The sequence below is a fragment of the Dermacentor variabilis genome, chromosome 8, assembly GCF_050947875.1.
Source record: "Dermacentor variabilis isolate Ectoservices chromosome 8, ASM5094787v1, whole genome shotgun sequence".
NCBI classification, from domain to species: Eukaryota; Metazoa; Arthropoda; class Arachnida; order Ixodida; family Ixodidae; genus Dermacentor; species Dermacentor variabilis.
In genome coordinates, this window is record NC_134575.1 from 60,377,623 (window position 1) to 60,401,245 (window position 23,623).

A 23,623-nucleotide genomic window follows, 5' to 3' on the forward strand; every position below is an offset into this window, starting at 1 on the left:
ACCGTTGACTGGGTGTGTGTGTGTGTGTGTGTGTGTGTGTGTGTGTGTGTGTGTGTGTGTGTGTGTGTGTGTGTGTGTGTGTGTGTGTGTGTGTGTGTGTGTGTGTGTGTGTGTGTGTGTGTGTGTGTGTGTGTACATGCATGTGCGGAGATGGACAGCAGGTGGACAGCGTGGGGAAAGAATCGCGGAGCACGGTAATAAAATGAATGTTTGTGATGAACTTGTCAGCCTGTTGTTGTGCGTAACAAGGACACTAAAGAGAAACAATACACAGCTCCAGTACAGCAAAGATATTTGTTCAAAGCTGTATTATCATCCATTTTGCAGGAAATTATTGAGCATTACAGGAAAAAATGGAAGCCAAATTTGGGCTGTTCATATCTGCCTGTGTATATTCTTGGTTGGTGTGCATTCAGAGACCCTGAGCTTACTTGAAATATGAGTAACAAGCCTTGAACTGCAGTTCAAAGCCTTATGTATATCAGGTTGTCGTTTTGGAAATTGGCTGTTAGCATATCGATAAAGATAGAGCTTTGGTGATGTGATGCTATTGTGCCAGAAAGTAGAATTTGAAGTCCCTTTGTACCATACATGCATTAAGCAGCATACTGTATGCCCTATGGCATGCCTTCACAGGGAAGATAAAAAAGAACAAAGAAAAATAAAGAATACTATGCTGTGCTCCATAGTTAATAAGTTCATGTTTGCTGTTTGTTCCTGCTGCACTCATGGTCAAAGAGATTTACGTTGTAAGCCTTGCATTGTTGAAGTGTATAAAGCCGGCTATGTACTGCTACTGACTTGTGTTGAGCTCGCTGAACAAGAGAGAATGTTGGCAGAGTGTTTTGTAAAACCTCGGCAGTTGGCTTGTAACCCTGAAGCCTTTTGGTGAGCTTCCAGGAGTCATGGTAAAATGAGAAACAGGTTCATCATGCCGAGATTGGTGTGGTTCTTGGCTTATTGATTTGAGACACAATTGTAGCAGATAGCTATATTTGAAGGGACAGTAATGACGAATACTATAAAAATCATACTAAAATTAATTTTGGTGAAGCAGTGCACTTGGAAAAAAGATGTTCACAGAAGCATGAAGGATAGGGACACACACAGCTCCTGCATACGTCCTCATCGTTCATGTTTGTATGAACATCTTTTTTCCTAGTGCTCTGCTTCACCAAAATCGTGGCTCACCGACCAGCCCGTCAGCACCTATTAGCTAAAGTTAATAGTAGTGCTCAAAATAATCCAAAGCAACAAACCAATCCTTGCTGAGAACGAAGCATGATAAGCGTGATAACAAAGCGGTGAGTGATAAAATAATGAGAGGAAAGGATGGGATTGGTGTCACCACTGTAAATATGCAGAACTAGCTCCAGTTGATTCCTAACTCCCCATTTATGATTAAATTGTAGTAAAGTGCTTGCATTGAAGATATAGTTACAATAACTTGATTGAACAGTGTGGTTTAACATCTCAAGCAACACTAGAGATTTGAGAGATGTCATAATAGAGGGTTCCAGATTAATTTCGACCCCCTAGTGTTCTGTAACGGGCATCTGGATGGAGGTACTTGAGTGTATTTTATTACCTTTGGAATTGGACCATAGCTGCCAGGAATTGCACCCAGAAAACAGGGCCTCTGAGATTGCCGATACAGAATAGGATTGCTGCACTCTGCAGTTGCGTGGGGATGACCCATTATGCTATATCTCCTTGGGCATAGTACCCGTTTTCTTTGGGAGACGTGCTGCGTTTGCTTGGGATTTTGTTGGTGAATAAGTTCAGTCTCTTGGCATAAAACAAACGCTGAGCACTCCTGATGGTGTATGTGATCAGTGTAGCTAGACTTAATCTGTGCCTTCATTTTATCTTTAACTGGCGTGCTGCTAAACCATCACCCTTTCTTTTTTCAGATCTTTGCCTGGAATCCGCAGCAATTCAAGAGCCAGTTCCTCAGCATTGTTCCAGCATTCATGTCAGCCAAGAGTGTAGTCGAGGTAGCTGCCTCACATATTTCTTTTGTAGTTTTTGCCCCTTTCTGAGAAGTTGTGCATGTGACATTTTACATTTATTGTTTTAATTTGCAGATACTGTCAGTTCGAATCTGGACCAAAACAGGAGGAGGAAAACAATTATCTTTCGTACAGTACATCGCAGTAGAAAAAAAAACGAATACAGCAATACAAACAAATTTTCTACGGAAAGGGAAAAAGAATTGTCACCCACCCTATTGTAGCAAAAAGCTATAAAGGCAACTCATGCAGGTATATCAAAAAGGAAACTAAAAAAAGAAAATTGTTCTGGTCTAGGGATCAAAACAGGGACCAACACCTTTCCGGGGTAATCGCTAAGCATTATACTAGCAGGAAGCTCGTATGGGCTTCCTTTGTATCTTCATTCTACAATATGGTGGACAACAATTTTTATATTTCATGAACATTCCTCCACCTTTCGTATTTATGCAGAACTGATGCGTCACGATTTCCCTGCTGTTGCAAATATGCAAAACAAGGATGAAAAACTGCTTGCCAATTCCTGCGTTTACTTTGTGTGCAGGAAGACAATTTTAAACATGTGCTGTTGAAAGAGAAAAAGAGTATTTGACCCATTTATGTACATACACTTGTTGACTAGAACTAGAATGGAAGATTAGGCTAGCATGCTTGAGATTAGGAATATCGAGCCAACTAGGAAAGAGTTGTTAGTCAGCGCTTGTGTGTGTGTTCTACGTCTTCCTTTCGTCCATGTCTTTTGCGTTGGTTTAGCATTCCTACTGAGTAGGACTAGCTTAATAATTATTGAGTGGAAAAGATTGCGCTGTCTTTTTTTCTTCATGTCACTAAGTAGAGGCAGACGCTCTTTTGCATAAAGCGATGTTATGGCATCTTCCCACCTTTACCAAGAGGAAATACTAGATCACAGTGTGCAACATGTTTGCAGATGCTCTAATTCTGACGTCAAGTCGTTTGAGTATTTTTGCTTGGAAAGGAGAAATGGCAGAAACAAAGAAGATGCAGCGCTTATCCCATTCTGCACCATCCGCGACAACAGCAGAGGTCTTGTTACAGAAACCAATACAGAGTAACCAGGTTCACGTATGCAAGGGTTGAATTATGGGACTTGTCCAATTCATGTACAGTTCAGTGGCCCTCCTGCACCATTTCTTGGTGTGCTGTGCTGCAGCACTTGATTCCCTAGTCATTGCAAAAGTGCGCCCCTGCACTGTGGTCCTCGAATGTGTTGTGGCGCATGCGTGCACGACATCTTGCAAACGTCTTGTGACGACGTCCTGTAGACGGCGGTTGCTGAGGTTCCTTTTCTCGACACAGCGGGTCTTTTAAGATCATGTGCAAAAGGTTTCTAAGGTCTTCGACTGTATTTCTGCAGAGCTGGAATTGCTCCGAGCGCTTTGAAATTTCATACAGCTGCTACATACTAATGCATTTCAGGGGTACTTTTCTTTTCTCGTTACCAGCACTCTCAGCCTGAGCAAAATGCCATTTGTGATGCAGCGCTGCGGGGAATTATTAAAGGATGTACACAGAAAACACCGATTGTAAGCTTGTGCTGCATAAGAAACAAACAAAAAAACCTGGCTATGCGTGCCTGGTTCCTGTGCAGTTAGACCAAGCAATCAACATGGCCTGCATCATGGTGCTTGGCTTAAATGTGCAAGAGCAGTGTGCAGCACCGGCATACCTAGTGCAACATATGCACTGTACTGGTACCGCCGAAGGGCTTCCTGCACTTGCGCGGTGAAGCACCGATGAAAGAAACAGACCTTGTATTGGGAGAGTTATTATGTGTTACTGAACTGGCTTATGAAATTACATATCTGTTTGCTGGGTTGTTGTGAAAACCCCAATGGGACAACCTCTGTTCTGCTGAATTATGTTACTTAAATGGCCTGGGTGTCAGGATGAAATACAATGGACTTATGTTAATTCGACCCTCACGGGACCGACGAAATAGATAGAATCATACGGCGAGGTGAAATGAACAAGGTGCATAAAAAACGCCAGAACTAACTGCCGATTCCTCTGGCAGTATTTGCCCGATTCTGACAGGTCCCTGAATAACATGCGCGGCCACTTTCTATGTGCCCAAAGTATAAAAATAACAGGAACAACATTAAAGGTCCTAAACAAAGTATAAATTTAACACACACTAAATTTTTAAGGAAATGGCAAATCAGACCCTTTCTTCCTTTGTAGCTTCATGTTGCATTCGTGTGGATGAGAATTTTCCCTTTAAATGCATGTTGCACAATGGTCAGTTTTATGAAGTTGCCTTTGCCGCAATATACACATGCTATGCAGAAAAGCATACAAACATTACAAAGGTGGTTTTTGTTTTTTCTTCAAAAGAAAGGCCTGTGTCGAAATTGGGTAAGTACCATAATTAGACATTGTGAGCTCTGGTTATTGCTGGAAAATCTTTGCTGGGTGAACCACAAATACCGTATTTTTGCGCATATAACCCGTCGCACTGTATAATCTGCACCCCCGAATACAGCAGACTGGAAAAGAAAAAAAAAAAGTCACTGCGTACAATTTGCGGAAGTAACTGCATACAACACTGCTCAAATCTTTGTGAAAACTGTCTCCCCTCGTGGATGCATGACTTTCTGCATCGTATCTTCGGCCAGCAGCTCTGTCCCCCCCATTCTCCGGTGATGCTGACAAAGCTGAATTCACACGCTGGTTGTTATCGCGGACGAACCATTCACATGATATGTGATGTGAATTGGATCACTTTGCAGCTAGCACTCACACAAAAGTGGATAACAGCGCGGATGGAGAAATGGAGAGCGCACACACTGAAGGAGTGCCACGGGAATGGTTGATGTACGAGCTTGCTGGTGCTGCTTACTACTAAACGCAAAATGTCGACCCATAATGCAGAGGAGAATGGGCAACTGTGGGGAGCTTGAAGCTCCCACGGTCTCCCCAAGTAGGGAGCTTCAACACGCAGGGGTGGGGAGGAGGTGGGATTGCTTGGGAGATAATGAAACTTTGAATGGCGGAGAACCTTGCCTTGAGGTTCGGCGCTGCAAGCCGAAATTCACATATTACCCGCACCCCCACTTTACTGTTAAATTTTAAAAATTCTTGGTGCGGGTTATAGGCGTAAAAATATGGTAGGCATTTTCGTCAGGATATGACAAAGTTTTCAACAGTTTCACTGTCCCCTAAGCTCCGCCGAAGCAGACGCTGCCACTGAAGGGGCCACTATTGGTGTCGCTATAGGGGTCAAGTGTGTGCATGCTGATTGGTAAAGTTCAAATGATCCAGTGAAAGCCAATTTGAGGGTTGAAATAACGAAAAGTTGGGCTCATAGAAATGCATGGGTGTCAGCTGAGACCTTCGGTCAGGATCGAACTAACCGAAACATAATATCAATGGGAGTCTGCTGTATCTTGTTAGTTGTAGGCAACTAGATGTGATTTCTTGTATTCCACTAAGTCTGTGTCGCCTCTCGCGTCCCACACCCTGCCCTTCAAAACTGCGGAAAACCTGGGATTTCTTGTTTCCTCTCTGAAGTCTGCTTGCTCAAAAACCTATAGCAAATATATACATGCCTGAAGTTCTCACTGTTTCCTTATCATTGAATATGATTATCACTTTTATGCGTATAGTTTTTAGCTTGTTTTTTTTTCATCCCCTTCTAGAATCTTGATTCCCTTTCCACCTCCGTTGCTTCTAAGTAACAAGCTTGTCTCTCTCTCTTATGCAGCTGTACTTTATGGTGGGGAAGTGTTGTCCACTTATTTGTTCATTTACTGATCCTGTTTGTTTGTTGTACTTTTTCATTTTCCTTATAGATGGCTATGTCCCTTGGTTCTTTTCGCATGTCCTACTGTTTTTCCTTTACAACTGCTAGTCTTCTAACCTTTCTTGGCCTTTTTTCTATTCCTACACCCTGTGTCTTTTCCGTGGCTTCAGGTCCAGTTCAGATCTCTACACAAAAGTAGGACAGTTACAATGCTTGCAGCCTTTCGATTTTGCTTCCCTTTTGCTTAAGTAAAAATCAATCAATCAATCAATGAACCATAATAAAGACTTCGAGTCCAGTCAATCATTTATATCACATCAAAAATGTTCCTTTAACACGGTAATCTAATTGGATTTTTCTTTACTAAAGTGATGCAAGGATGCAAAGAAAAGCATAGGAGCATTGCTGTTTGGGTCTGTTGGTGTACCATTAATACAGATTACCGGCAGGAACAACAGAAAGTACCATGCATGCATCATGTTTTTTTTTATGTTCTCCCTGTCTGTAATGCGCTGCATACAAGAGCTTGACAAGGCTGGTACCACATTCAGCGGTAGACTTCAGTGGTAGATTGCGATTTATTGGATTGCATTAAATACTACTTATTTATTTATTTGTACTGTTATTTACGGTTATTAACTACTGGCCAGTTTATTGCGGGTACTCATTGCTATTGCAGTAGCTGTATGCTTTGCGTACAAATGTACACCTGGCCATGCTCTTCACGCCTGCAGGTGTTCCACAGCCTGGTGGACCTGCCTGCACTGACGGCAGCCCTGGTACTCGAGAGGGAGATGATGGGTTTGTCGGAAGGTGCTCGCACCAAGCGCCAGTCCTCGCTCCAGCTTGGTACGGAGGTGCACAAGTCCATGCTCAAGTTTGTGCTCCGCGACATCAGCGGCATCGGAGACACGTTCGACGGGTGAGCTGCTGCAGTGCGTGCGAAAATGGCCGAGAATTATTTTTTACAGGTGAATGGGGATACCTGAAAGGTCTGATGCTTTTCAGAGATGATATCACAGGGCTCCTGAATGTCAGCTGAAAATGTTATTTCATTTGCCTACCTGTAAACACACAGTGTGTAAACACACTACCACGGTTTCTAAACATTTAAGCCTGATAGGTCTTGCATTAGGAATCGGGAATATGTGCAGTGTACTGTCTGGCTCATACTATTTTATCTCACCTGTGCATTGAAAGAGCCACCACATGCAATGCCATTGGCATGAATTGCCATAAATCCATTTGCACTTGCTTTTTTCTGGCTGATCATGCCACCCTAATGGTGGATGGGGGCTTGCTCTCATGCTAAGCTCTACATTTGTTTTGACCTTGGTTTTCGTCATGTTACTTATAGTGCAGATGTTGGTGCTATATTTAGGGCACACTCTCTGACCTTTCTGTAATCGCTTGTCATTACTTTGTTCCTCTTAAACACAGCGACTGGAACCAGCGTCCCGAGCTGGTTGCGTAAGTGTTACGTGACCCACATTTGGGGAGCGTGCAGTGCCATAACATTGCGTGCCACCCACTGGGGCAGGGCCACCCATGGGCTGCCGTAACATGGGCAGAATTCGTAATTGATTTCTTTGTTTTTGCAGAAAAAATAAATAAATGATAATGCTTGTAGCTTGTTCACAGATACATATCTTCATTAGCAGTGTGTTCAAAGGGGCTGGTTGGTTCGTCATTGGAATAAAAAAAGAACAGCGCTCTGTCCTGTGCTCCTTACTCGCCCGTCTTGTGTTGCGCTGTTTCTGTTTCTTTATTACATATTTTTAGTCTGCGTAATAAACTTTCTTGCAAGTTGTTGCTCTAGAGTAACACATTTGTTTCATATGTGTGTAATACTACTTTGCTAAATTTAGGATTACTTACAATATAACTTCTGCTGTTCAGGAACTGTATCGGAGGAAATACAGTCGAGCCTCAACAAAATGAACATAGATGCAAAAAATTATCGGACGAAACAAAGTCAACCTAAAATGTTTCTCGCTGATATTAGTGTGTAACGAATGTATGCTTGTGACCAATATAATGAAGGTATTTTCGCGGGACATGTGACTTTGTTGTAACAAGGTTTGACTGAATTGATTTCTGGTGGAAGCCAAAATCCACTGAAAGTGAAGGAAGTTGGCTTGTACAAATGTTCTTTCACAGCTGATTGAAAATACTTACACGCAGTCTTGCTGTGAATAACGCGAAGAATGGCATCTGTAAATGCGCACACTGTAAGACGCAGCTGTTTCAAAATTGAAAGACAAGGAACAGATACTTGTCAAGGAGATGGTGCTGTTACCATTAAGCTCACTAAAGTTTTCAGTGCCCAGTTGGGTGGAATCAAAATTGTGAGGGAGATGAAAGATAAAGTAAGTATATGTAGTATTAACAGGTTACTTACAATGGATTGAAAGTGAATAGGCAAGACCGCTGATGGACAACTTGTGCAGGCACGTTGCCATCTTCATTTTCCTGACGAATACCATCATTCTTATATTGTAATGGTGCGATGAACGAATGAAGCAATGCTTCTACATTAAGCCTTCTATAAATACTAAACACATTTCAAGTATGTTGATCTTCTGTCAAACTATCCTAGCACTCTTTTTTTTTGATCAGCTATTTGCTGCTTGTTTATGAAGGCCATTTTCATCTGCTGCTTGCCAAAAATGCATGTCTGTAAGTGTGCAATACGTCATGCAGCTGTGTTGATGAGTCGCCATGTACACTTCGTGTTGTCCTGTCTTACAGCGTCGCCAAGTTCCACACCCTGATCGCCGACCAGGCCAATCACCCGAAGGTGGTCCGCTGCTCGGAGCATGCCCCAGACCTTCTTGGGTAGGTGACCCGCCACCAGCTGGGAAGACTTCTGCAGTTCTCTTATTACAGACGTTCCTCGGCAGAATTCACATCCACCATTATTAAACAGCAGAATTTATTATTTGGGAGGACTGCCTCAATAAGCTAATTTATCTCCATTTAATAAGTACACTGTGCTTTCTTCGCACTACATTAGGTGCTGCACAGTAGATCACATTTTATTTTGTACAGTTAAACCTAGATGTAACAAACTTCAACATAACGAAATTCTCTATATAACAGTGTTTACCTTTTTTATAACTTCTTGCTTTAGAACACCATGTATTTTGAACTTCAATATAACGAAGTGTGTTTATCCACAATTTCAATATAACGAAATTTCTCTGCCACCGTGAAGGAATACCTAGGCAATAGATGGAAACTTCCGCAGACACAGATGGTCAAATGGTTAGATTTCATGTGGCTGCTTGCAAGCGCACCTGTCAAATTGTGCGCCGTGGGGTAGAGAGTGGCCGCCAAGGCAGAGCAGCCTAGCAGCACGACCCTCTTGCTTTTATGTGCGTCCAAGTTCAAGTGTAATAAGATCCTATCGGACCTGGCGTGCTGTATACTTTGGGTGTGAAGGAAAGCATTCAAGGGTGAGCCGAGAAGAATGGTGACTTGGTGTGCGCCGCCTTCCCGCTCGAGCAATGGGAGGGGCTGAGCGCATACACAGCCAGCATGCTGTTGTGGGACACCGATCTCGGGTGTGTGCGGATGTTTTGAGAGATGGGGTTGGGAGACATAGAGCAGCACCACAAACATATTTTAATTACACTCTACCCCAAACTTAAAATTAAACTCACTCAAAGTAAAACACAATGAATAAATCCTAACACTTATGCAACCTACTTAATAATCACTAAACATGTCTTTATTACTGGCTATGTTAGTCCTTGGCATTTGCCACGCGAAAGTTGGGCCACCCTAGCCTATGGCTGCGGCGCTACGAGAAAGCACTATTCTTACTGACTTTTGTCATCGCACATATCTTCAGAGTTCGAAGCATGTCGTATCTTCATCATAGTCAGTGTTCTCACCAAATCCATAAACGTTGCTGCCTTGGTGTTGGCCAGTCAACTCGTCCGTCTCTGATGCCGCTGTCCCGAACTCCGTCGGGGACATTGTACCTCGGCCTCAGCAGTTAGGCCTAACGCTGGGTTCCGTCGCTACTTTTTTGAGCGCCGACAAGACACCCCGGGGACTATCGTATGTGCTGGTCTGCCTCTGACGAGGCATCCTTCCTGGAGTGCCCGGCACTGCCGTGACAGGCTGGAGCAGCTCCAAGGAGCCTCGCTCAAACGTTGCTGAGGTCAACAGCCACACCCCGGACCGCCAGCTCACTAACTTGACCGAACCTTTATGGCTTCTGTAGCCAGTGCTGACGCTACAACCTTCTTGGCCCAGAGCCACGTCGATAATCCCAGCTCAGTGCCACTTCTCCCTCGATCACAGCTCGGGCCATGCGCCTCGAGGGCTCGTGCCGTTCAGATCGATACATGCACATCGTCCTCTTCTTCCTTTCTGTGTCGCATGCCTCTTACATATCACACGCATGCCATTTTTGAGGTAATTTGTGGTGGGTGCAAAGGTTGGGCTAGCCGAGATGCACATGGCTTCTTTAAGGCTGTCTTTCGCGTATAGAGCTGGACGTCGCACAACCTTGGGTTTCGGAGACGCTTTGAAGTGAGAGGCAGACGAGGCGTTCGCTCCCCTTTGCCTGTGCTCTTTCGGATAGCTTTGTTCCACTGCGAGTGACACTTATCAGCCGCAGCGACAGAGTGGACGCAAAAACTTCACAGGCTTCAATTTATACCTCCGATGTGAATTTATAGTCGACATGGAATGTATAAGTATCTTTGGTCGCGGACTCTCAAATTCAACGAAATTATTTTTTTTTCTGAGTCAATTTTTTTTTTTTGGAGCGCCCGAGAGATATTTTCCATAATTTCATATACTAGATGTGAGCTGTAATCAGTTCTGGCATACCCAATTAGCATTCCATTTAATAAAGACTCCACACACCATACCGTATATCTTGATTTCTATGTACCTATGTTACTGATAGCTTGCTGCATGCTTGTTATGCAATGTTAGGAGACTCTCAAGCATATGTGGCACCATGTTTTCCTGCCTGAAATATTTAAACATTAGATTTTGTGGAAAATTTTTTTATATTCAGTTTTCGATTTGATATTTAGCTTTTTTTTCTTGATTTGATACGATATTTCATTTAAAATCTACTCTTCAGTATTTGCACACCCTTAGTTCTCGATGAACACTTGATGCTGAGTGTACACAATTGGTTTGTCATTTTTTGTTGCTTTTTCTTCAGTTAGTTACTGCTGTGTGATCTGTACGTAGTTTATGTATTAGAGCTCCTCCACCCTACCCCCAACCACCAGGCTCTCGGTGCAATCAAACTACATATGCAATGAAAAAAAGTATGTTATTGCTGCAGCAGTCAGAACGTTTCAGTGTGAAGTGTAGGTTAATTTCCCAGTCACATTAGTAAGCTGCGTTTCTGTCTTGGGACAATGTTGAAATGACTGCTTGCACTTCCTTGCATATTGAAGTGAGTTCTGGAGCTCCAAGAATTATTCCAGAGTGGCTCTCGGTTATGTGGTCGGGTGAGCCACTCGGGGGTACGAAACCGTTGCCTTTGTCATGCAGGTGCTACCTGGAGACCTTTGTGCAGTACGGTGACTCAGAGCTGGCTTCACGACTGCTGCCAGCCTTCATGGAGCGACTGTCCTTATGCTTTGGGTCACGAGGGTACTGTGAAAGGCTGCGAAAGTGAGTCCAACTTCTTTGCAGATGATCTGTGCTGCTTGCTGAGATGTAGATGTTGAAAAAAAAAAAGCAATAAAAACGCTGTTGCAAAGAAAGTAAGCATTCCTGTGTGCACTGATGTATAGCAGCCTGAATTCATTTTAGCACAGTGACTTCAGGACTGCAGATGAGAAGAGCACTCATTAATGATGTGACTCACTTGTGACTGCAAAGAAAGGAGTCCTGGAACAAAGTTAAATCAGGATTCCTTATTAGTACAATGTCTCTCATAGCCTCGGTTTTGCTCTGGTAGGTCGAGGTTGATCGATCAGTCTATTAATTATTTAGTATTCCTGATCACAATGTATCTCATTGCCATAATGTTGCTCCGGTGGATTGGTTGATTGACTGACTGATTGATTGACTAAAGTCAATCAATCAATCAATCGGTCAAAATCAATCAATCAATCAATCAATCAATCAATCAATCAATCAATCAATCAATCGAAATTTGTCTCAAATCACAAGAGAAGTGTTCCAGAAGGTTTTGCAAAGGTGAAGAAATGTTGGGAGCGGTGTGTCGCTAGCAGAGGAAACTACCTTTAAGGCAACAGTTTTGAGTAAACTGCAGAAAATGGGTGAGAGCTAGGCAATTTAGTATTTGGGAATGCAGTGGCAGAAAGAATTGAGGATGGTGGAAGACAATTTTTGGGAACCTGGTAAAAGGTTCTTGCAGAAGAACTCTTTCTGGCATGAGTCAGCATATTTAACAGTAGTTCCAGTAGCCTGCTTTGAAATTTTACTAGAGTTCTGTCTTAGTCAGCGCTATGTTGTATTTTTGACTGTTCGTCAATTGTATGTGCACTGCTACTAAATTCTGTAACTTGGGTAAGTTGATTGTGAATGCAAAGTTATGCTGCATAACTTGAGAGCTATGCAGTGAGAGCTATGCAAAAAGACCTTGCTAAAACGTGAGCATACGCACAAAAATGATTGCTCAAGCCAACAAATTTTTCTGTTGCCTCAGTGGTTGTTGTGTGTGCTGTTGTTGGCTTATGCCATTGTTGGTTTGTGCCACTGTTGTTTTGTGCAAGATCCTGTGTGTGTGGCTGTATTCTCTTCGTGGGTGTCTTCTTAGAGTTACACAGTGCAACTTCACATTTGTCATTAAGAACCAACTTGTCTAAACACAAACATTTATTGATTATCTTGTATCTGCTGCAATAAAGTTATTATTGCAGCAGTTCGGTCCATTTTTTTGATCACATATAATATTTAGTGAAATTTCAGAGCAGCCCATAGCGTTGAATAAAAACGTGCCCAGGCTCTTGGCCGATGTGCTTCCCCAGCTGTTCCGCAAGTTCCCTGATGTGACCTTTCTGCTGACTTCCGAGTTTGTGGAGTTTCTCAGCCACACCAGCTCATATGATGCAGGACCTGACTTCTTTGCAAACCTGGTAAGAGGATTCTATTTACAGTAGAATCCTTGCTGATATAGGCCGGCTTGTCTGACAGAATTTTCAGAAGCTTGCTGCTGTATTTTAGTAGAGTGTACTGCTTTAATCAGTGGTCGGGAGTATTGCTGGACATTGGAAATCTCTAACATCATTTGTCAGTGAATGCCACAAAATGCTCTATGGTGTCTCAACCATTCTTTTGAGTAATGAGGGTTTTGCAGGGTGTGCAGACAGAACTCTACTCGCCACAGTAACTTAGTGGCTATCGTGTTTCACTGCTGAGCTTCAGGTTGGGATTACCCCCCTACAGTGTGCCTCATAATCGGATTGTGGCTTTGGCATACCAGATCCCATGATTGAATTTTCTTTAACCCTTTAATGGTCAATGACATAAACATACAGTGCCACGAACAAGTAGAAAAATGGTCGATGCCATATATTTACGGTGCCGTCTGTACGTTTAAAAGTGTGCCAATTTCCTAACTTTTTCTTTTCTGTCATGTGCTGCCACTATGTGGGAATACAGGGAATTTTTTTCGTGCACCTTCCTCCCTCGATTTTCGTGGCATGGTTTGTTTTAGAGCTAGTTTGCTCCTATGCGCCTGTATACTACTGCTCGTGCATTGGTGCGTGCATGGGCGGTCGCCGTTTTTTGTTTTGTTCCACGACCGGTTTTGGCTTCTTCCACTTGCAAAACAGATGGCTATCTCATTAATAATGGCTCAAAGGGCGACCGCCTGTCTCTCGCTCATTTAATGCTCACAGGAGTGTGCATTGGAACGATGCCACCATGCATGCGTTTCCGTTGCTTTTTTATTTTTTCGGACACTCGCGAAAACTAATTTCCTCTGGTTGGCAATAAGATGAAGATTAGCGGAAGTTTGTCACACGGTTTGCTTTTTTGACGGGCACATAACCACGCAGTTTTCTTGAGTGTGCGCACCTATGCAGTTCTATTGTGCTATGGATCTACATATTATTGTAAGAGCAGTAACATTTGAGTCTTGCGAAATATTCTCGTGTACGCATTTTCAAAGCCTTGAACTATGTGTATAACAATGCATCAAATTTTTAATTCTTACTAGTTTATTTCCTTTTTTTTATTGTTGTTATTCATGAAGGAAGAGTACATATATACCAACTCAAAATATTTTTTTCTCACTTTACGGTCACCCTAGAAAAATTACGGTAATTTTTTCTCGAAGTTAGTCTCTAAGAAGAATTGGAATCTGTAATAAAAGAAATCGACCTTTGGCGGTCACATATGGTGAAAAAAATCGATCCTCAAAGGGTTAAGAAACATGAAATCTTACTAAGAATGGGTCACTGACCAATGTCAGAAAGAAATACAATAAAGTATCGTGGTCTGCTGAGATCTTCCAAAGGCTGATATTTTTTGCATAAATGTATCGTTGAAAGTGGTCATTGTGATTAATAGGCCTTTATAGGTCATAAAACATACGCCAATTTGAGGCTTATCACCTAAGGGGCCTGTTTCAACAATAATGCCCAACCTTTACCATGTTTTCTTGAACTACATAGACTACATTATAGTGAAAGCTGTGCTAGGGTAGCTGCAGTACCATTCTCCAGGATGGATGAAAGGTGGGTCATGTATCTCGTTGCATTGCCTACACCAGTGGCATAGCCAGAGGGTGGCACGTTGGGCATGTGTCTTACTAATTGCATTTTTCTCGCTCATTGCAACAGCAAAAGTGATAAAAAGAAAGGCAAGCATTTTCCTTGTGTCCCCTCTGATACAGGTGTGGGCCATTGGAGAGTTTGCCTCGCCCAACGAGAGCTCTCTCTGCTCCCCCAAGGCGGTGTGCGACTTCTTCGAGGTGCTCGAGTTATTGGCCTTTGAGCTTCTCAGCACCCAAGGCTTGTTGAGCGAGCGTCGCACCAGGCTCCTGTGCATCATAATCACCAGCATCTCTAAGGTAACATTCACTGCTGCCCTTCTCCAGGGTAGTAGTGGTGCTGGCGGCAGGCATCAAATGACAGTAGAACCTCTTTTGGCTATTTGGTTGGAACAGTATCCAATAGGAATCCAATAAGGCTGATAACAACCAATAAGGGTTGATAAGGGTTGGATCTAGTCCAATAAGGTTGATAATGAACAATAAGGGTTAGGGTTGACACTAGTCAGATCAAGTTTCATAGCATTGACAATGTTAATGCTCCTAGGCAGTGTTTTTGGTTATAATTAAATCTGGCCACTACACACACACACGCGCGCGCACGCACGCACGCGCACACACACACACACACACACACACACACGCACGCACGCACGCACGCACGCACGCACGCACGCACGCACGCACGCACGCACTATAAAGATAAAGAGCTCGAAATCCATGAGGAAAAAAAAATGCTAGCCACGTAGCTACACCTGCATTTGTGTCACTCGCCCTGCATGGCATGCCTTTGTCGCATTGCATCACTGGCCTCGTGTGCCCTTCTGCCATCTCCCTCTCGCCCTCTTGCCAGTGTCGGAGGGGTGGAACAACACCACCTATAACTTGTCCTAACCACAAAGGTGGGTGTGGCGATGTGGCTGGCATTTTCTTCCCCCAGGATTTTGTGTTTTCTTTTCAGTTTGGACACTGAGTAGTAGCCAGATTTAATTGTTAGAGCCTGTAATGCTGCATGTGAACATTGTAGTAAGGGGTGTCTTTTTTAAAATGTTATTGATTTACAATAGAACACACACAAAAGTTCACAGTGAAGGAGCTGCTTATTGTTACATCCGAGTATTGTTAAAACCAGTAGTGTTATAATTGAGTTCGACTGCATTTCTTCCTGTCTAATTAAAATGTTTGGAGGTGTGTCTCCTGTGATTTTTTTTTTTTCTGCAGCCTGGTTATAACAATAACAGTGGGATTTTCTTGGCACTTGAATATTGCTATAACTGGGTTAGTGAACTATAAAATACGACAAAGTAAATAAAAAATTTGGTTAGCCTTGCTTTGAGTACTGTACTGGTATATAACAAAACCTAAAATGCACGATTCAAGACAGTAGTGGTTACAGTGAAGCAAGTAGTTCTTTGCTCACAGCTAAAAATTGGTTTATTCGTATCAAAAATGTCAAATACTCATTAAGACCAACATGAAGCAATGCATTCTGGATGCACCTGTGCATTTTGGCCATTGGCTTGGCTTGGCTGGTCTGTAGCCGGTGAGACAATGTGGCAATCCTGCATGGTCACACTGATCGCATGGTTGCATCTTACAGATTGTTCAAGGCGTGTTTCTAATTTAGTGTTACGTATTTATGCCATATATCGTGTTGTGCCACATATAAGCACACCAAGCCACCGGCGGGCCATGAAATTCGACAGGAGGCACTTCGTTGACCAGTTGGAGGCACCATGCTTGTGGTGTGTGCTTATAAAGAATGTAAGCTATAATAAAAGTATCTTCATGTAGGATGCAACATTGCTGTGATGAATTTCAATTGTAACATGACATCTGACTTCGTAATCATACAACAACTCTGGACATTGTTGAAAATGATAGGCTTTTGATAGACATCGTGTTGACTTGTGTGCACGGCGCTGTGGAATTTCATTCTCCTGCTTTTGTGATTTGACTCTGTTTGGGACACTTATAATCATACTCAGTGCTTGGCAGCTTCATTTTTCGATGCCCATCTATTGTAGCATCTGTTTCTATCGACTTTGAACTTATGTCCTAGTTTGTTGTGCTAGGAAACATGCATTTCAAGGAATGAAAAAAGAAAAAAAGAACCCGAACTAGCCCAACTCATTACTCTAGCCCCAGGTGGTCGAAATCAATATGGAGCCTCCGACTGCGGCACCTCTCATAGCCAATGCGTTTCTTTGGGATGTTAACTTGATTTTGATTGATTTCGAACTTTGGGCGTGACTGCAGCTTGCAGTGCGGTCCCAAGACCTGGTGGCTCGGGCCCTGCTGTGCCTGTCCAAGACGGGCCAGCTCTGCAGCACCTGCCAAGGACAGGGACCACCCTGGGCAATCCTGGAACGGCGGGTGCTCGAGCTCACCGCCATCATCAAGCGTTCTGGGTGAGTGAGCTGCGATTTCGTTTGCCGGGGCTGCGAACTGGTGTCGCAATTGGTGTGGCTGTGTGTGGAGCCAAGGATGCTGGGAGTATTGAAATTTATAGGATGTTCAGGCTGTTTGTTTGGTGTGGTGTGCCTCATAATACCGTATTTTTTCGATTTAGGGCAGTCACGATTATAAGACGAGGTTGCAGTTGGGAGTGGGGAGGGGGGCACATATCTTGCCTTGAGGTGCGACAAAAAACAAGCAGACTTTTGTCTTATGGTGCAGCTTCACGGCAGCGTTATATGCACTGCCATAAAGCCACACCATAAGGCGAAATTCGTGCTGCAGTGAAGTCGCACCTAACGGCAAAATTTGCTTATAACTTCTACACTGCATTTATTGTTAAATTTTTAAAATTCTCTGCGCGGGTTATGTGCACAAAAATAGGGGACTGCTTCACCTTTCAAGGTTTATAAATTGCTAGAATTTGCAGTGCCGTCTAAAATCTGGATTGCCAGAAATGTGGTGCTGTGGCTGCCACTGATACGGTAACTGATTCTATGAGTCTCGTATATAAGGCAGGGTTAGACCTCGAGGCTAAAGATTCTGGAATAAAAGAACCTTGCCTTCTGAAAAATATCGTATAAGCCCCTTTATATTGAGCAGTTAGCCAACTATGTGTGGTCATGGCTAGGTAGATTGCCACATCCAACATTGCCATGATGTAAGTGGCTTGATGGTTTGATCGAGCGTGTAATGCTGTCGATGTGGTGCGGTGAGTCATTTGATACATCGTAACTGATGTGACATACATGACGCCACAATTTTTTAACTGCATGTTTTAATGAAAATTGTGTATGATTTGCTGTCACATTAAAGTACATCTGCTGTTAGACTTCTTAACTCAAACATGTAACAGTTATGCACAGCCTCAAAGAATGCACACAGGCTGTGAGGTGATGTGACCAGTAATATGTAACTCTGCCTACAAAACAAGTGAAAGGGTTTCAGGGCTTGTTTCAGCTAAGTCTGATGGTAGCTTAAGTTGTTGCATGTTCATACCTTCTGGCAATAAAGCTCTTCAATACAGTGTGGTCAAGCTTATAACTGCTTTCATTAAGCATAAAAATCTTGTTACCCGTTGTGGTTGCTCAGTGGCTATGGTGTTAGGCTGCTGAGCACGAGGTCGCGGGATCGCATTTCGATGGGGGCGAAATGCGAAAACACCCGTGCACTTAGATTTAGGTGCATGTTAAAGAACCCCAGGTGGTCGAAATTTCCGTAGTCCCCCACGATGGCGTGCCTCTTAATCAGAAAGTGGTTTTGGCACGTAAAACCCCATAAATTAACTTAAAAAAAATAAAAATCTAGTTGTTACAAGCAGTTTAATTTAATGTTGCCTTTAGACTAACCAGAGTACTGCTTTCTAGGAATACATGTATGGAATCTCGTTGATACGATTCTGCTTAATACGTTTTTCGGATAATACCTCTTTTTCTGGCCACTGGTCATACTGGTATTAGATCAGTTGGCTCTGCACAATTTTCTCTTCTTTCCTGTTTCACTGCCATGGTGCAGACTTGACCGTGCCACCTAAAAAATACTGAGTACACATCCTTCTGGTCTTTAACTAGGGGTGTTTGTATCCCGGGTAGTATTTTTAGTCGAATATCAAATTGAATTTAAAGAAAAGCTGAATATCGAATCGAACATCAGAAAGTTTTTCAATTAAATGAAGGCTTAACATATTGGACGAGAAAATATGGTGCTGCACATGCTCAAGAGTCTCCTAGTATTGCAAAACTAGTATTGCAATACTAGCATTGCAATCCTAGTATTGCAGATTGTAGCAAGCTGTCAGTAACTTAGGTGCATAGAAATCAAGGTGCACAGTGCAGTCTACTCTAATTGAAGGGAACACCAAATTAGTATGCCAGCACTAGTTATAGCTCAGTTCTAGTATACAAAGGTCTGGAAAATACTCTTTAGCAGTAGAATTTCTGTTGAATAGAATGAAGTGATTCTTTTACTCTGAAATTAACGAATTGGCAACGTTCTGTTGTACTGAATACCAATGAGGTTCTCATTATAGTAGCGGAACTGTGTTTTACGGCAACCTTTTATTTATTTCCTAGAAAGGTTTGCTTTCCAGCCTTCTTCCCAAATACAGAAGGGCTATCCCAACTTTGTGGCAGGTGGGTTATCATAAGGCGAATCGCTGCTCCATGCGCAGCCGGTGCTGACTAAAGAGCAGGCGTCGTCTGCGCAGCGTCATTGTCAGGTTCGGCGTGATTTGTCACTCATCAAATATTCTGAAATCTGGAGGGCCACAGCAAGTTCATGCGACGCTTGCGCCCCCTCCCCTTCTGTCCTTGCACAGCGCTCAGCGATTGAAACAAACGCGATACTCGGACAACATGGCGGCTGGTACTTTCTTGCTCCACCGATGGGTGCTGGTGAGACTGGGATGATGCATTTTTTGTGTCACATGAATGCGAAAATCTTTTTTGATGCATTGTAACTGCATTCGGCCTCCTCAGCAATCACCCTGCAAGAAGCACTGGCCACCATGCTGTCTGAGTATTGCGTTTCAATCGCTAAGCACTTTACATCCGCCGTCCGCACAGATGCATGTAACTGGCTCATGCAACACTTTTGCGCCCGCCGTGTAAATTCAAAGCTAATCTTGTGACAGGCTGCTTGAATCTACAAAAGGAGACCGATGTACGTCTACGAAATGCACCAGGAAGTATGGTGTATCGCTGTCGCAAAGGTGGTGGCCGTGAACAACTTTGTCGTTGCCATCTCGTGCACTCACTTTCATTTGCGAGGTGGTTTGTCGGCTTTTCGAGTGTCGCGCGGCTGCTGTGAATAGATCTACATCTATTTGGCACGAAACCATAACTTTATTTGCCAACGCCCGATGAAGCAGTGCCGATTAGGCCTAATGGCTTAGGCAGTGCAGCAGTGACGAAGCTTTGCCGCTGGATGATATTGTAATGAGCCGCAAGTCGTTGTGTTCGTATCAGTGATTGGTCCTGAGATCATGCATGCGGGTTAGACTGACGGTTGTTGAAGCGGCATGAAGTTTGTCGCCGTGTATTCAACACGATCTGCATGCTTATCGGGGGCTACGATATACGCTCAGCTTTTTAAAGTGATAGCTTATGTTAAGGGCCTCACATTGCAGAAAATCTGGTTTGGGCGTCCGGCGCCGGCGTCCCCGTGAACGAAAATTCCCTGTATATGTTTAGTGACATGTATATGCCACGCTTTCCTACATGACATGCGGTCTATGCGGGTTATATTGCCACACCATTTGTTTGCGAAGGTGTCTCATACCTTGTCTTACATTCCTGATGAAGTTATTTCTCAGAATTTGGGAACGACAGCCTGCAAACAAATGTCATGAAGCAAAACACCGACAGTGCATGCCTTTTATGTTAAACCTCCTCAGACTTAAATATTAAATGTGCTAAACAATAAGAGAAACCTGAAAATGATATAATTTTTTTTTGTGGCATGGTCATGCACTACCTTGAGGATAGGCCGACGCAAGAGGCCACGTTTCTACCAGAAACCTCACCTTCGTGCATAGCATTCGCTGCCAGTTTCCCGGTAAACATTACGGTTACATAAGCTGCAGTTGCCAGGAAGCGTGAGGAGGTGGGACCATTGAATGCTATTGTGTTCCACTGTTAAAAGCGAAGGTTAAGAGTCCTTCAAATTTATTGCAGTTCTCGCTGTCCGCGTCGCGTTACCATTTCAATCGGTCCTGTCGACCCAACGACCCTTGCACCGACAAAGGCAACCCCGGCCGACGCAGCACCGTTCTGCGAATTGCGGCGTTCTGGTGCTGCATGTTCAATCTTTGCATTGGGCCGATATTGGGGAGCGCTCGCATTCACCGAGTCTGCTACTGCGTCAGCCAGGGCGGCTCGTCTGCAGCGCACTCACTCGGCCATCCGGTTGTGCCGAAAATGAAGTGAAATGCTCGCTTGGGTGGCATCGTGCACGAGGGGCTCCGTGGCTCAGGCGACATGTGGTTCGCGAAACTAATTATTTGAACATTGAATATTCTATTCGATTTGGTGACCTTTGAGTAGTCATGCAGCCCTAGTTTTTAACAATAAATATTGGCACAAAATGTAGCTGCACTTCTTGTATGAAAGCTGCGTTTTCCACTGCTATAAGGTGATGTTGCGCAGCAGGCGATTGGAGCAGCAGCAATATTGAAACAGCCCTGACATATTGACAGCTATAAAAATCTGCAGTTATTTTAAAAAAAACACCAGGCTCATCTTCCCAGGTAAACGTGAGTCTGAGCTGAGGTCTTGCTGTCGGATTCGTCACTCTTTTTGGCCCCAGCAAGAACTGCATGTTGAATTGGTTACGGCCTCGTACAGGCACTTTTTGGTGAATAAGCTGCATCACAAGCTGTTGCACATTGTAATGCAATCTTTCACGTCCTACACACACCTCTGAACTCTCCCAAGTTTTCCATAAAGTGTACTAATATTAGTGCCCGTTTAATGATTTGGTGAATGTTGCATCAATTTTTATGAAAAATTTTGTTTGAGGAAAGAGTTTTTTTTTTTTGTCAGTTTGTGACCATATGAGAGTCTTCTGATGGTGAAAGGACACTGTAGCGGTATACCTGCTTCAAGAAAAACAATTAGACATCTTGCCTACAACAGGCAAAATTGGCAACAGCAAGATAGCTTACTTTTTCACTGTTGTCTAAAAACAATGTGTTGCTTCTCAGTATCTGTTTGCTGTTGCTTGTTATTGAACTGCCTAGGTATCCCAAAAAACATATGTGCTCAAAACAAACTTAAAAAGGAAAATATATGTTTTTCTCTCTCCCCTCCCACTTCTAATAGTGTGTCCATGAGGCTTTTATGGATATCTTAATGTTCATAGGTTATATGTCCCATTTGTGCTATGACGTTACTTTACATGGGCTATCATGCACATGTTTTAAAATTTTTTGGTGCCCTTCACAACACAATTGCTTTTTAACTTTACCATTTCGATACTTTCAATGACACACTTTTGAAAAACCAGGCAGATCAGAAGCACAGTCTGTGCTTTTTGGACAATTATGCCCTCGGGCAGTTAAAATAATGCAAATCATCAGAAACCTACGGTGAAATTATATGCCATTCCTTCGAATGGCCACACTTCACTTCTGCAGTGTTTTGTTACTGAGCGTTCCATTCTTTTTTTACTGGTATGTCTCATATTGAAAAACACAGGCATTGGGTAGCCCTTTCAGAATGACTAATAGCATTCATTACTTAAACTGCATTGTATGTTCCCTTTTTTGCTGTGTAGTTCTTGGCTCCATTTTTTTTTTGTTAGGCTCCTGAGGCAATCAATGCAGTGAGCTTCCTGCAAATGACTTTAAGAGTGTTTGAGACATTTCATTTTCTTTCTCCTTCCTTTGCATAGCGCTGCCTCAGACATACTGACACCTCCAAAGGAAGAGGAGCTCAAGAGGTAGGCTTTGTTGCAATAGGTTCTTCAATTTGTCATTGCCTTCTATGCACAAACTTGGATCCTTTGCTACACAGAGCAGAATGGTGCACCCCTTGAATTTTATAGACAGGCAGTGAGCTTATCTCCTAAAATATGATAGCTTTTTATTTCTTCACTGCAAGAATTCTGTGGGAAATGCACTGTCCGTGGGCATGCCTGCGATTTAAAAGGATTCAGCATGATGCTCGGTACTGTTGAATACACATACCACACACACATGCATGCATGCTCACACAGAGAACCAGAGAGTGAACCGTGTTAACATCAGTCAAGAACAGCTTGATTGTGCCAATACTGGTGAACACTTTTTGAAGACCATTGTAGCAGGAGATGAAACCTAGGTGTACAATATGACATAGAAGCCAGGGTTCAGTTTCACAGTGGGAGGAGCAAGAATCGCTCCAAATCAAAGAGAGCTTGCATTAGTTTATCTAACATGAAGGTGATGCTCGGGCTTTTTTTTTTGGCAGGCAGGTATGACAGTTTTTTTTTTTTTACTATGTACACTTTCTATGTGGACAGACAGCAAACAAGGAGCTTTATGTAGCATTCCTGAAGCATTTTAGAGAAGCCATGTGCTTGAAGCGACCTCAGCTCCTGGCAGACTAGTTGTGTGTTATGCTGCGGCAACAAAATGAAAGTGACCAGTGTACCCCAGCCAGCCTGGTCTCCAGATATGGCTCCAGTGGACTTCTTAAAGTTTCCCAAGTTGAAATCTGCCTTCAAGGGAGGCCATTACAAGAAATGTTTGCAGAATTAATTCGCTTTTAATAAAGTGTTCCAGAAGGTAGTACAAATATGGAAGAAATATTGAGAGTGGCATGTTGCTAACGAAGGGAGCTACTTTGAAGGCAAGAAGCTTGGGTAAAGTGTAGAAGAATCAAGAGCTTGTTGAGTTGGTATACACTAGAACCTCATTGATACGATCCCATTTCATATGATTTCCTAGCGCCAATGTTCGCAATTGAGAACACAGAAAAATTGCCCAATACAGTTAAGTTTCTTGCACATCTTTTTTACCGCACATATCTTTTTTACCATTTCAAATGCTCCCAGGAAACACCATCTTTTTGGCACCAACATTCAGTAAATCAACAAACAGCAATTGTATGGTACATTTTCTGGCCGCTAGACCCCACGTGAACCTGAAAAGGTCCGAGGCACTCGCGATCTGGGGGGCAGCAG

At 43.1% G+C, this 23,623-nt stretch overlaps 1 protein-coding gene across 1 annotated transcript in view; it reads left to right on the forward strand.

Moving 5' to 3' along the window:
- The window catches only part of LOC142590257 (AP-5 complex subunit zeta-1-like), a 61,891-nt gene that overhangs the window by 37,175 nt on the left and 1,093 nt on the right, over positions 1-23,623 (forward strand). The window contains exons 10-17 of the mRNA XM_075702199.1: positions 1,914-1,997; positions 6,510-6,697; positions 8,527-8,613; positions 11,308-11,430; positions 12,731-12,863; positions 14,627-14,803; positions 16,763-16,914; positions 22,352-22,399. Of these exons, the coding sequence (XP_075558314.1) occupies positions 1,914-1,997; positions 6,510-6,697; positions 8,527-8,613; positions 11,308-11,430; positions 12,731-12,863; positions 14,627-14,803; positions 16,763-16,914; positions 22,352-22,399 (992 nt within the window). The remainder of the gene's footprint in view (positions 1-1,913; positions 1,998-6,509; positions 6,698-8,526; positions 8,614-11,307; positions 11,431-12,730; positions 12,864-14,626; positions 14,804-16,762; positions 16,915-22,351; positions 22,400-23,623) is intronic.